Source organism: Ovis aries, chromosome 1 (genome assembly GCF_016772045.2).
Source record: "Ovis aries strain OAR_USU_Benz2616 breed Rambouillet chromosome 1, ARS-UI_Ramb_v3.0, whole genome shotgun sequence".
NCBI lineage: Eukaryota > Metazoa > Chordata > Mammalia > Artiodactyla > Bovidae > Ovis > Ovis aries.
Genome location: NC_056054.1, coordinates 218,926,693 through 218,940,441, shown reverse-complemented (window position 1 = coordinate 218,940,441; position 13,749 = coordinate 218,926,693). Strand labels below are relative to the sequence as shown.

Here is a 13,749-nt window from a genome sequence, read left to right as displayed (position 1 = left end):
ACCAGTCTGAGACTAGGAAAAGGTGAATGGAACTTTAACATTTAGAGGCTGGGTGGGAGGGGAGGTAAGTGACAGTTTGCACATCTGAACAAAGTCAATATTTGATATAAACACATCTGTCAGTCGTGGTGCTGCAGAGGTAACACCAAGCCCAGAGAGACAACGTGTGCCCAAGTGCTCGCTTTAGGAAAGGTGCTCTGGACCCCTGATCTATCCATAGCAATGTGGGAAACCCCAATTCTGGAGGACAGGCGTGGTGTCAAGGTTTTTCACCTCTAAAAGAAGGACCCTTTTTAATCCTGATTAAAAAGAGATAACAAAAAGTGTATTCAGCAGACAGAGATTAATAATAGAATGTAAAGAAATTTGTCCAACAGAACGGAAACACTGTCATGGCCAAGCTTTGCTAAAGCAAACCACCCTTAGTTTCTCCAAAGACACAGTATTCTGAATTTGTCTTCAAGGTAACAGTCTAAAGACTAGAAACTATTAACAGAGAAACATCAGGTGTAAATCTTGCTGTATCTGGTTTAAAACCAGAAAAAAAATTATATATATATATATATACATATATATATATATATATATACTAGCTACTCTCAGAACAAAAATATTAATGGAGAAGAAGCCCCCCCCCACATACACATTTTTATTTCTTCCATAATAACATGAAAAGAAAGCCAAGTATAATTTATTGAATGAAATAAAACAGAGAGAATTGCCTGTTGATTCTAGTTTGCAAGAACAGGGCAAGTGATAAAGATCCACTATATTATTAGACCTGGAGCTTGTTTTGTAACCAGCCTGGAAGCTTTGCAAGCATCTTGTTAAATAACCTCTAAAGATCACGCTATAGACCTCACAAGAAATATTCCTTAGCCACCTGTCTTTAATGGGGCCATTTTGTCTGACTCTATAAAACTGATCATCCTTAACAGTTTCAGACTGCTCAAAAAGAGAGGAAACTAAAGATCTTCTTTGGGTTTTTAACTAGGCTGGAGACATTTCTTGTGTTCTTGACCAACACGTTTTCCTCTTTGATGGCTTGTGATGCATTCTGACACCTATCTTTTTGGTGCTATTCCAGAAATAGCTAGACTCTGGTATGGGTGTGATGCTTTGAGATCCTCCTGTATGAAAAATGTTGGGTACATGTAAACATGAACTACTTAAAATGCACAGATCATCTTTTTCGTGAACTTACGTGCTTTATCAATCTTCATAAAAATTCCTACCTTCTGTAGTGCTATGACAGGCCTGTGTGCTGGGCACAATTACATGATGGAAGTTTTTTTGGGGGGAGGGCATGTTATTTGTTTTATCATGTGAATAGCAAATGACAAACTATGTCTGAGACAGTTTCGTCTTTGGGTGAAGGAAGTAACTTATCAGCCAGACGACATCCCCTCAAAGTCCACTTAGGCACCGTTCACAAAGCCAGTCTCTGGGTATTGCCAGCTGGCATTCATCTTAAAACAGCAGAACATAACTTTGGTATAAAAGTGGAACTTGACTTAAAAACAAAGCAAAGAAAATGGCCAAAGCCAATAATAATTTTAACATCAAAAGAGGTCATAGAAAAAGCGGACAGAAATCCTAGCAAAGGAAGAGCAAATTAACAAATTACCTGACAGTTGACACAAACATGTTTAAAAAGTAGAAAGAGGCTAAGATACTATATTTTGCTTTTATGTGGTTGATCTTCCCTGCTTTTTTGCACAAACTGCATTAATTGAATGATGCAGGCATGGGTTTTTTTTCCTAAAAGCCAAAGAAAATAACTTGATAATTGAGCCTATAATAAGCCTGCAATAATAATACTGTTGTAGTGTCCCAGCAGACTGATAGCACCATTGACTTGGACCCAAGGAGAGGGAGGGCGAGTGTGCCACTCGCCATGATGGTCCTGGAAGCAGTTAAAACTTTATAAGGTAAAGCACAAACGAGAACAATGCCTATTCCAGCTGAAAACAGTGTAGAATCTTGCTGCTGCTCCTCAACCACAAGGGAGCTGGCAGCATCCCTTAAGTGAATTCTGACTATGCATTCTCTGAGGGGCACTCCTTCTTCTAGGTCTTCTTTCTTCAAAATATACATTGGGCATTAGATAATCTCTTATCGACGCATTTCGCTTTCTTTGGAGTGAACAGCAGACTTCTCTTAGTGTACTTACTAAATACCAACTGTCAAGGGCCTGTTTAAAAATGAAAGGACTTATCACCTTGTGTAAATGACAAGATTAATAATGTCTTGGGTTCCTGAGAACTTTATCCCACTTGTAGACCATGTTAGGGCAGGCCAGGAGCTTGAATAAAAGTGTGTTCCTTTCTGTGGTGCAGAATACATACGTAGCTATAAAACATTACCCCAAAGTACATGCCCAGATCGCTCTTGGAATCACGAGAGGAAAGGTAGGTCCTGTGTAAGTCGAAAAAGTTCACTTTCAAGAATAGGGCCTTAGCGATCTGTCTGATTACAACCAAAATGATCTCACCATGAAGAAGTATTAGAGGAAAACTTGTGTCCAGAGAGCTATTTCATAAGTACACTAAGCTTGTGAACATGTCCGAGATAAGAACTGGCCTAATGGGGAGGTGTTGGGGGGTGGGCGCGGGTTGTGGATCCTCTTGCCTTTAAGCTAGGTGATGGGTATGGCAACACGGAGGGCTGAGGAAACTTCTCCAAGAATGGAGGAAAAGGTGGGAGTAGGGTGAGACCAGATCTAACGCAACATGCTCTATCCATTCCATCAAAATGGGTGTAAAAGTAAGAATCGACAAGACGTCAAAGAAAAGGACATCAGAGTATGCAGATTTAAAAAAAAAAAAAACAAAACACTCAGTAAATCATCTAGGTGTTTGGTATACCTGACATGAGACATATGAGTGCTTCCATATGTAATGAAACTTCTAAATAATTAATAAACCATTTTCATGCTTCCTCTGCACATCTGGTCCTCTTGAGGACCTCTTCTGGAAAGAACTTTCATCGTCCAACTTTCTGCCTCTGCTCCTGCCCTGATCTACTTCCCAGTGCCAGGGTCTGTACCCACAACCAGGAACAATTCAGACCGTTAAAATACAAAAATACTATACTGAAGCATTGTCTCTCTCAGTAAATATTTCCAGCTAAAAGCTGTGCCAGAGCGGTGTAGCTATGTAACACTGTAAAGAAACTATGGAATAAGGGAAAAAATATTTAGGATTTCAAGGATAAAGAACCTTGGGTATTTTTAGTGGATCTACTCTTTTATGACTGGAGTATGACTTAATTTACTAGTGTCTTTGGTGCAGCCTTCATTCACAAAGGTAAATTACTATAGTTAATATAATATTTTCAGGGGGAATAAGGATATTAGTCAGAAGCTGCAGCTACTTAGAAATTATGGTTTAGCAAGGGCACCAGTGTTTTCAGAATTTCTATCTCCAAAAATAGTCACTGCAACAATTCTGAAAACATGTAACGAAAAAGATATCTAAAAACAAAAAAACTTGAGTCTTCTAGGGAGCACTGTCGAGAAAGAAAGCTGCCACAAAGCTCACTTTGGCCTGGAAAAAAAAAAAATCTGCAATAAAACTACTTGCAGAAATCTATTGGAAGATTTAAACTCAGGAAAATCCTCTCAAATAAAATGCTTGTAGAGAGGTATTAGGAAAATGTTCACCGAATAGCCTTTGTTTTTATGATACAAAACTGATTACATCCTTTATCAACTTTACCTGAAAAACAAAATCCAGGCTGTTTCTAAGTACTTCATCACCCCCAAACAAATCAAATATGAGTTTTATCCAGGATGCATGTTCTGACTGTCCCACTATTATCAAACTGCATTATCATCTTCAGCAGACACATTCTTTACGTTTTACAAAACTCCTTCACATCACTATAAAACTGATCTAATATTAGAATTTTTAAAAATGCATATCTTTGCAAAAGTAAAGATACGTCATTTAGGTCATCTTTCTTTGCTAGGTAACCTAATTACCACAGGTCTAGCTTGCAGTTGAAAGATTCCTCCAAAATTCTTCTTTTTTATAGTCCAGGACTTATTTAAAATTCATTTTATAAACTTGAGCTCTGTCTAAGAATCAGAGCAAAGAGAAACACTTTTTACAGTTTCTGGTCGAGTGCATCATTTGCTTTTGTGTTGGGCAGGTGAGTTGATGTTGTTCATGTTTCATAATTATTCCTGATCTAGGGTGTCTCTTTATATCTGGATATTAAATATCTCACACAATGGGAGCGTTCATTAAGTGATGAGTTATGCTTATTCACCATTTGGCAGCTCCTATTCCTCACGGAAAAGAGTGAAAAAATAGACCTAGAGAATCTCTTTAGTCAGCTCTTTTATCATTGTATATAGTCCAACATTCACATTTCAAAGCTGACTGGAATTGCCAGTCTTAAATGACTTTTAGAAATGCATATATACTTAAAGATGAGTATGTTTATAATATATGCATACACTATTTTGGTGTCTGCTCTCTTTTGTAAACTGGGTTAACTATGATTGTATGCATATATGCCTATCACACAAATCTGACTTTTACTTCTGACTTTCCTCTCTTGTTTATGGGTGAACTTACTTGACCATATAATGTAAATTTCACAACTATGTTATTTGATATGCACTCTGTTACCATCTTAGATTTCTGACAGCATAATACATAAGTTTAAAATGAGAACTTACAGAAATAATAGTATATGTCTAATATTGGTCTTTTATGATTTTCCTGATTAGCTAGTTTCCCTGATTCTTCAGTTAAAATACATAAACATGTTATTCATTAAGATATGAGACCAGCATATTTTTCTTTTGAAAGCAATGCATTTTACAATGTGAACCTCAAAAGTAACCATATGAAAATTATAAATGCCTATTCTAATAAGCAAAGTAATTCATACTTATGAATAACAAAATAGTTTCCCTTTTTAATGTAATCACAATTCCCAAGGACAAAAGCATATTTATAAAAATAATTTAGACATAAATATTAAATGAAAAAAATACATTGTCCACAAGTCTCATTCTTCAACCATCTTTTCACAAGTCCTGCAATAGTTCTATCTGTTTAAGGAAATAGCTCTTGTTGTCAGTAAATATGAATACCAAATAACTATTATGATATCATTACATTATTTCATCTTAAAACTGCCTTTTGAGGTATTCAAGTTACTTTTTAAAGAAACATCACATGCACAACTCACCCATTTATAATACCTATGTATTTCCCACATCGACAAAACAGTCAGTGCTCAAAAAATGTCTGTTGTTGATGGTGACAGTAACTCATATGATAGACTTGGGATATTTTCTGTTCATAAGCAATAGCTAATTTAATAATGATCTACTTTGTTCCAATAATGCCTCTTGTTTTCTTACGGCAAAGGGAAAAACCAATTGATTGGTTTATTACTTTTGATATATGTTGAAGATTTTTAAATGATTCCCACTTTAAAGTGAATTTTATAATTTACTACCTCTTATACAGGTTAGTCAGTAAAAATTATCTGGTAGCTGGTAAAATGCCAAAGAATAATCTCATAACAATGACTGAAATAGAGTCATAGAGCATATGACGCTAGCATTACTTACCAGCTTTCAATTGGAAACATCTAATTTAAACTTTTCTTTTTCTTGGTGGTGATTTTTATAGTAGATTTGCCAAGCAACCAATTTAATATGATCTTTGAAACATATTTGATTTAGGTAACCATTGGTTTAAAAGAAATAAATGATGATAGTATAGTTATATTCTAACCCAATGATGTTTATAAAACACAAATTAACAGGTTGAACTTCTTGTTGTTTTAGGTATTATCATACTAAGTTACAAGATTCATAACTTCACTTTATTGAGTGCAAAATATGTTTCATAATATTTTCATGATCTTGTTTCATAGTTATTGTTATTAAAGTTAACCTCACTGCATGAGCTTCCATAAAGCAATTTCCAGCAGTGATACTTTTAAACTATTCACATCAACAACAACAGAAAATGTATTTGATTAATCGAAGTGTTTCTTGTTTATAATTAAGCAAACCAAATGCATAATCAGATAAGCACACACATAGATCATACATCTATATCTACCTACTATTTAAAATAAAATCTATATATTTCAACTGTATCACTTGCAATTTCTGCAAAAATTCAGTGTTCTTGATTAGTTCAGTACTTTCTATGAATGACTCCTTATTATGAAGGCAAAGAAAAACTGATAAAGAATACCTATTAATAAGTAGTATTCAGTTTTTAAATCATTCAGTCATACACAGAAGACTAGAGCATTTCTGAAGTTTTACTAGCACAAAGTGAATAAACTACCCAAAAAAGAAGTACTGAAAGAAAGTAATACTGAAAATTACTTTATTCTGCATCTTATATTTGGGCATTACCTTTCACCATATCAAAAAACAGGCCACAAGGGTCTACTGCAACTCACTGTTATTTTTATTCTTCAGGCTTCACTGATACTTTAGTGCTCTCCAAGAAAGACAAGAAAATCTTTACAACATACCTGATCATTTATCTGGCATGCAACGAGGTTGTGCTGATCATAACAGCCAGCGAACCTGATGTACTTGAGCCAGCTTCCTACATCTGGTTGACTAGCATCTATGCAGAACTTCACATTGCAAAACTCATCTAAGATCTAGAAAGAAGAAGATGAAAACAATCGATTTCTGTATCAGTTCATTCATTAGAATAATTAATTGCTTGAAAATATTTTATTCAAATGTATGTTTCCTACTTCGAATCCTTATGAGAAAAGAAGTCAGCCATCATGCATATTAATACAGAAGGAATAATAGTAAGTTATCTTAGAAGTGGCAGCGGTACTGCTTTTAAAGGAACAAAGCAATTGTAAATTACTACAAAAACTGATCAATTGGTTTCAAAAATGTCAGATTCCTTATTTTGCATAAAACAGTGCTATTTTGTCCAATGTCATTTTTACAAAAAAAAAAAATTGAACACCATATGTTAACATAATATTTCTAAACTGTAGAAGTCAATATTTTATGTTAAGATAGTCTTCCCTTGTAAGTATATACTTTCACATTTGTGCACTTTAAATTAATGCAATGTAAAAATTTTAATCTAAATATTGTCAAATTCCTTTTTAGTTTGTATCGCATTACCATGAAACAAATCACACCCTTATCTGAAGAAGAGGGTAAGAGTCGTCTCATTGATGCTACTGACCAAAGAAAAACAAATGAAAATAAATATCTGGTAAACACTCGTGCAAAACATGTCAACCTAAAGTTTTAGGTACCCTATGCCAATGCATATTTCAGTTTAATGTTTTGTAAGTTAAATATCAGAACTAGCTTGTGATCAAGTAAAAAATATATAAAAATTTTGTAATAAATTGCCATCATTATATATGGTTATGTATTGTTATTTTTCATGAGATTTTACATTTGACCTATGTTAAATATTAATCACTACTCAGGATACCTATTAAACTAAAACTGAAATGGGTAATGCCCATTTTTAAAGTTGTGTCTACTTAAAGGAGGCTATTCAGATTCACTAGCAGCAATGTTGTTAAACACCAATATTAAAAGCTGCAGAGTTGTTGACCTGATGGTGAATAACTAGAAAGTCTGGTAATGTTAATGTCAATCAGTTAACCCAAACTTGAGGATGTTTCCTATCAAAGACTAAACAACATAGTCCAGAACATTAATTGATGAATTAAATAACCCCCTCCCCCTCAGAACTCTGCTGTATCTATACCTGTAAAAGTTAAAACTAAACTCTGGAGTGTATAGACCAAAAGCAATTTTGCACAGAATTCAAGTAATCACTCAGTTACAGATTCAAATGGTTAACTCACCACAAACTTCAAGAAGCCCAGTGTTCTGAGGGCTCTAGTCAAGAGGCATTATGAATATGCCTTTGGCCATGAGGCAATTAAAGGGCAATAAGTAGTCCCACAATTTTAAAAAGAAAAATTGAAACATAGATAGGAGTAATAATTGCTACACACACACATATACACCCACACACATCAAGTCTTTTTCAAGGACACCTTTCACACTAATAACAAAAAGTTTATATTAAATAGCCTCTTTAGTGAGGACAGATTTGAACAATTTCTCACTGATAAAATTATAAACTTTAAGCTGTTTTCATCAACTCTCAATGCTGAGCAGCTTAAATGGCAATTTGAGATTCACCCTCTCCTCAGATGTCTGGAAGTATTACAAATAACAACAGCAATACACACTTTAAAATAGTAAAAGGTTGAGATTGTTGTTTTTATTTTTTGGTTTGTTTGATTTCTGGTTGATCTTTGTTGTTTATTTTCTCCACTAGCATGAGGGGGGGAAAAAAAGCAGTTCTACTGACACACTAGAGAAATATTTAATGAAGGAAATTGGGTGAAGTCAGTGAAACGCAACACCAGTTCCATTTCATATTTGCAGAAAGACGTGGAAAACTTGTTAATTTCAAAGTCAAAAATCATCTATGCCCCTAGCTTTCCAGCATTCCCCTTTTTGCGAGGGCAGAGAGTTAAGTATTGCATACACTGCACATAAAAATACTAGGTGTAATTTTACTCCGTGTTAACATTATTGCCATTGCCACTGTCAACAGTGAAATTAATTTAAAAATAGGTTCATTTCCAAAGAATGTCTTTTTACATATATGTAATATGATTATTCAAATATTTCACCAACATATTAACTTTCTTACTCCCTGTATTCTTGCCCCAAGACAAAAGCTTAACTTTCTCCAGAAACCTTCCCCCCTCAACCCACCCCGCCCCCGACCCCGGGTGAATTATTCGCTTTTGATTTGCTAACAGAACTGCATTTGTCTCCCAAATGTCTTAATCGTCTCGGAAATCTTGAATAAAATAAAGTAACAACACATCTTCCGTCATTTCATCTAACACACTCCTGTGTTTTTAAAAGCTGTCAAGTTCCAAAGATAGCTTAAAAAAAAAAAAAAAAGAATTCCCTTTAGGTGGACTTTAGAGAAAGGCCCTTTCAAAAAACCAACAGCAAAAGAAAAAAAAAATCCCCATAACCTAGCCAAAGGGTCCGAATGTGACTTTCTCGCGAAGCAGCACACGATGTTGGACAGCAAAGCTGTTACTTGGCAAGGTGGAACTCGGCCGAAAGCGGCTCCAAAGTCGCGTGGCCGGTGCCAGGAATTCAGATTTTGGCAACCCCACCTTCTGCGTCCCTGATACCGACGGACAGACACACGAAGGGAGGGGAAAGAGGAGAAGAGCGCGAGGAAAGGAGGGCCGACAGCCGGCAGAGAGACCCACCGAAGGCCGGACGACCCACCCCGGAGACGCGTCCAGACCGCACCGTTGCACAGGAGGAACAAGGAAATCGGCAGTCCCGGCAACGTAGATAAGCACAGGGCTCCGCGAGGCAGCGGGCAAGTAGGAAAAGAAGGCTGGGGGCGGGGGGCGCCCCGGAGAAGGGGTGCCAAGGCAGGAAACTGTCCCAAGTAACAAACTATGCATATCGCCAAGACTTTTTTTTTTCTTTTTTTAGTTCTCTTACCTTAAGATTTCTATGGCCTCAACTCAGCAATAAAAGGCAATCACAGAAGAATTAAAACAAACAAAATAATCAGCAGCCCCCAGCTTTCCTGCACGAAAATCCTTTCATACGATCCCGAGCCACATTTCGAGATGTTTAAAAAAAAAAAAAAAAAAAGCCTCGAGTCTCGATTTCCGAATGGTCTTTGATAACTTTGTCCGTCTCTAGGATCTGCTCGCCAGGACCACGCGTTTCAGATTTATTGTCCGCCAACAGTGTATTTTTAAGACCAGAAATGAAGTCTCCGCTTGTCTGGGTGACCCGGGTTTGGTGTGTTTTGGCTTTTTTCCCCCTTCCTAAATGAGCTCCGAGCTATTCCTTCTGGTTCACATCACCTCCCTCTTTTCTCACTTTCGCTTGCTCTTATCAGCCCGATGTGTAATGAAAGTTATCTGAAACCCACTAAAACTTCTTCCACTTCTTTCTCCCGGTCCAAAAGAGGGGTGGGGGGGGGAGATACAGGCAGGAGGAGGAGAGTTTGAAAAGGTGGGGGGCCTGGGGAGGCGAGGGGAGCTCTAGCCCCCTTTCTGATCCTCCGCTGCGCCTTTCCTGGTCGTAGACCCTCACGGGATCGTCCCCTTTCGCAACTCCTAGCTCAGCCGCCGGGTTTCTATTTCATGAACTGTCTCTTTAAAGAGGATCTGCTCGGCCATCCAGAAAGAACCCGGGGCGAGGGAGAAAGGGAGCTATCTCCCGCCGCCCCAGAGTGATCGGAAGCCAGACGGGCTCCTCTTTCAGTAAATTTTTAAAGTGACAGCAGCCTCCTCTGGCGGGAGAGGTCACAAAAAGGTCGCTAAGACTCAGTCCTATAGGGTCAGACTGATTACGGATGCACCATCCCCCTTAAACATGTAGATTTCTCCGGGTAAACAACCAATGGGGAGATCTCGCCAGGCAGGATTTCTTTCCCCAGGGAAATATCCTCTGTTTAGGTGTCCTGAAAGCACAAGTGTGTGTGCGTGTGCGTGTGTGTGTGTGTGTGTGTGTGTATTGGGGGATGGGAGTGATGGGGTGGAAAAGTGTTTTCGGGGTGTGAGGGTGTGTGCTCCGAGAATGGGGGTGGGGCGCTGGAGGGGGTGAAGAGGTTTAGAGTAAAGAGACTGTGGCTCATGCTAAATATCATTAGTTTAGAAATTCTTAGGAAACAGTAGCCTAAAAAGTTGGAAAAGGCGGTTACAGTTTTTTGCTAAGTATTTATTATTATCATTGAAATTCGTACTCTATTCTCTCCATCATCACAGGTCAGCAGAAGAGCATGCTACTTTTTAAATCATATTTTTCTTATAAGGACTTTAAAAATCCGAAACATTATTTGCATATAATCTCCCCAGATAGCCTATTATGGGCCGAGAGAGGGTGACAATTGTTTCGTGAGTTTTTATCATATTCTTTAATACATTAACTAAAACATCATAAACGTCCCAAAGTAGAATTAAGCAATTTTGATAACTCAGATTATTTTTTAACTTTTAACCTCATGAATGTTTTTTGAGGGGACAAGTAATAGCCGGTGATTAATGATTTTCTAATATATATGTTCTGTATTTATCAACACATTCCAGAAACAACACTGGAAGAAAGACTATAGGGAATGCATGGCAAAAAAAAAAAAAAAAAAGTGTCTATGGATTTACTTTAGCCAAGCTTAGAAATTTTAGTGAAATCCACCGGTTAAATGAAAATAAACGCTTTTTTAAATCACAAACTCCATTCATAAAAACAAATGGGCAAAATCCAACTTAGCTCAACAATGGAAAGTTAAGCAAAGTAAGCAAGTAAAGGGACACTTGAGGGGGCGGGGTGAAGAGAGAGGATGGAAAGCGCATTTATGTTCCACTTCATCTGCTCACGCAGAGACGGTACAAGTCCCTTTTTGTTTTCTCTAAGTGCAAATAGACGTGTAAATCTAGTCGATCTATATTTCCCCAAAATGCTGATTTAAAAACAAAAATAGTAACAAAAGGGAGGGATGTGGGGAGGGGGAGAAAATGACAAGAGGTGGTGACTAATTCGTTTCGGTGGCCTGTTATCTGTGACATTGAACTGTTATTTCAGATAATGGCCATTGTTTGAGGGAAAATCGCACAGCAGTGGTAGGTAGGACAGGAAAAATCCTTTGTAAATAACCTAAAACCCGGTCAGATATTCCCATAGAGTTCGGCGCTTGAGAACCTTTAAGAGCTCCCGGTTTGCTGCCATTGATTTCCTGCCCTTCCTCAACTTGCCCATTGTAGGAGCCTTTTTTTTTTTTTAATTTAGCCATAAATTGGACCGGCTCGAGCTATGAGCTGTTCTATTTTCTTCCTGTCAGGATGAGGGATTTGTTTTATGATGCATTGTGTATTAAATACAAGTAATCTGGGGGAACCGATTGCTTCAGACAGTGCGGCCTGATCAGGGGGTCTGAGAGAGCTCAACTCCCCAGTCCCCCGCCCTAGCCTCTGGCCCCCGCCCCCTTGCCCTTTACAAAGCTGCTCTGAAAAGGAGGAAATGATGGCGGATAAACAAAAGTTCGTATGGAATCAGTGGCAGCTCCTGGCTAAATTAGGATTTCGTGGAAAGGGCCTCCAAGTTTTTCCCCTTATATTGGGTTCGGGTGGGGGAAGGCGGGGCGACTTTCAAGGTCTGGGTACTTGCAGATGCGTCGTCAAGCCGGTAGATGGCGTTGTGACCCGGATTAAGTTGCGGTATCTGCGGCCTCCAGCCACCCAGGTGAACCGGCTGCCGACCGCCGGGCGCGGGCAGCTGGGCTCTGCCCTCCGCCTTGCGCGCGATCCCATGCCTTCCGGAGCCTCAGTCCCGTACCGGTGCACTCTGCGGTCCAGACCGGCAGACACCAGCTTGAGCTAAGGCTATTTCTGTGCATCAAATTCGCTTCCCCAGACAAAGCCAAAAGAGTTAACACTTTCTCTGAGTCCTTGAAAGATTGATCTAGAGAGGCGATTATTTAGCCTCATCATCATTATTTTATTAATATCATCATCAGTCTTCTTCTCCACTGAATAACTTGTGAGAAAGACTGAAAGGCCTGGGCAAACATCAAATCTCAATTTTACTTCTCTCTCTCCTTCCCCCACACACCCCTCCCCTCTTTGATTATACCTTCACGGAAAGGCAATCACCTCGCTTTTTCCTGACGACACAACTTGAAGTTTAAAAATGGGGTCCTGAAATGTGAGAGTAGGTAGAAGAGCCTTAATTCTCATGAAAGGAGCCTCTGGCTATTTCAGTAATAACCCTTTAGGAGAAGACCCCGACCTGCCTCTCCTGATCAGAAGTGACATGGAGAGAGAGGAGCCGGAGGGCCGGGAGGAAAAGGTTTTTGCAGGGGGGCTTGCTTTTCTTCCGCGTTAACTCGCTCTCCATCAGGAGGTTTCTAAAACAATAAATAAATATAAGGAGACAAATACCACCACCAATTTCCTTTATTCCTTGGGATTTCTGGTGAAATCTGTTTACAGTAGTTCCCAGTTACAAATTAATCTGCAAAAGCTGCTGTCTGCTCAGCAGTAATCAGTAACATGCGGGTTCTGCAGTGTTTAGCGTTGCCCTTGAAATGGGCTATTAAAAATAATGGTTTTACTATAATCTCAAACCAGCTTTAATTTGCAAACATGTATCAGCACAGATGATCTAAATATTAAGGGGACAGAATAGAACACACAACAAATGTACAGCTTAAAAGCAGGGAGTGATTTGTCACATATAGAGTGACTTGTCGGCAGTGCTTTTAAAAAAAGAATCATATTTTCAGAACATTTTCCCAAAAAGACCAATTGACTTTTCTGCCCTGTTCTGTTAATTGTTGTTTACCAGGAAAAAGGCACTGGAAGATATGAGGTTGGAGTGTGACGTGATAGATTTCTGGGAGCTGCAAAGATCTACCTTTGGCTGATGGAAGGGTTGGGGTGGGAGAGGTTAGTGTGTTTTCTTCTTGGTCTGAAAAGGGCATTAACCCTCCTCAGGCCCCTTTCTTCCTCCCCCTATCTGCATGGACTGCAGAATCTTGAAAAGACTCAAAGATTTCCAATAAGGCCACTGGCTCTGCCTTCATTGTGTAACTGTTTATTTAAAATAAGTCAATATATTAGTTAAAGCAGTAAGAAGTTAGTGCTCCAGTATTCAAGTGATTCCCACAAGACTGTAAGCTGATGCCTCTTTTAAGCCTC

The 13,749-nt window shown here is 38.5% G+C and overlaps 1 protein-coding gene across 25 annotated transcripts in view; it reads right to left on the bottom strand.

Moving 5' to 3' along the window:
- Window positions 1-13,749, bottom strand: part of MECOM (MDS1 and EVI1 complex locus) — a 630,714-nt gene that overhangs the window by 56,380 nt on the left and 560,585 nt on the right. For 11 of the 25 annotated variants that reach the window (XM_012099708.5, XM_012099727.4, XM_012099711.5 and 8 more), the window contains one exon: window positions 6,523-6,657. In XM_012099708.5, the coding sequence (XP_011955098.3) occupies window positions 6,523-6,657 (135 nt within the window). Of the gene's footprint in view, window positions 1-6,522; window positions 6,658-9,297; window positions 10,185-13,749 lie in introns of those variants that run through there. The other 14 variants (XM_012099725.4, XM_060394057.1, XM_060394052.1 and 11 more) reach the window with 4 other exon arrangements.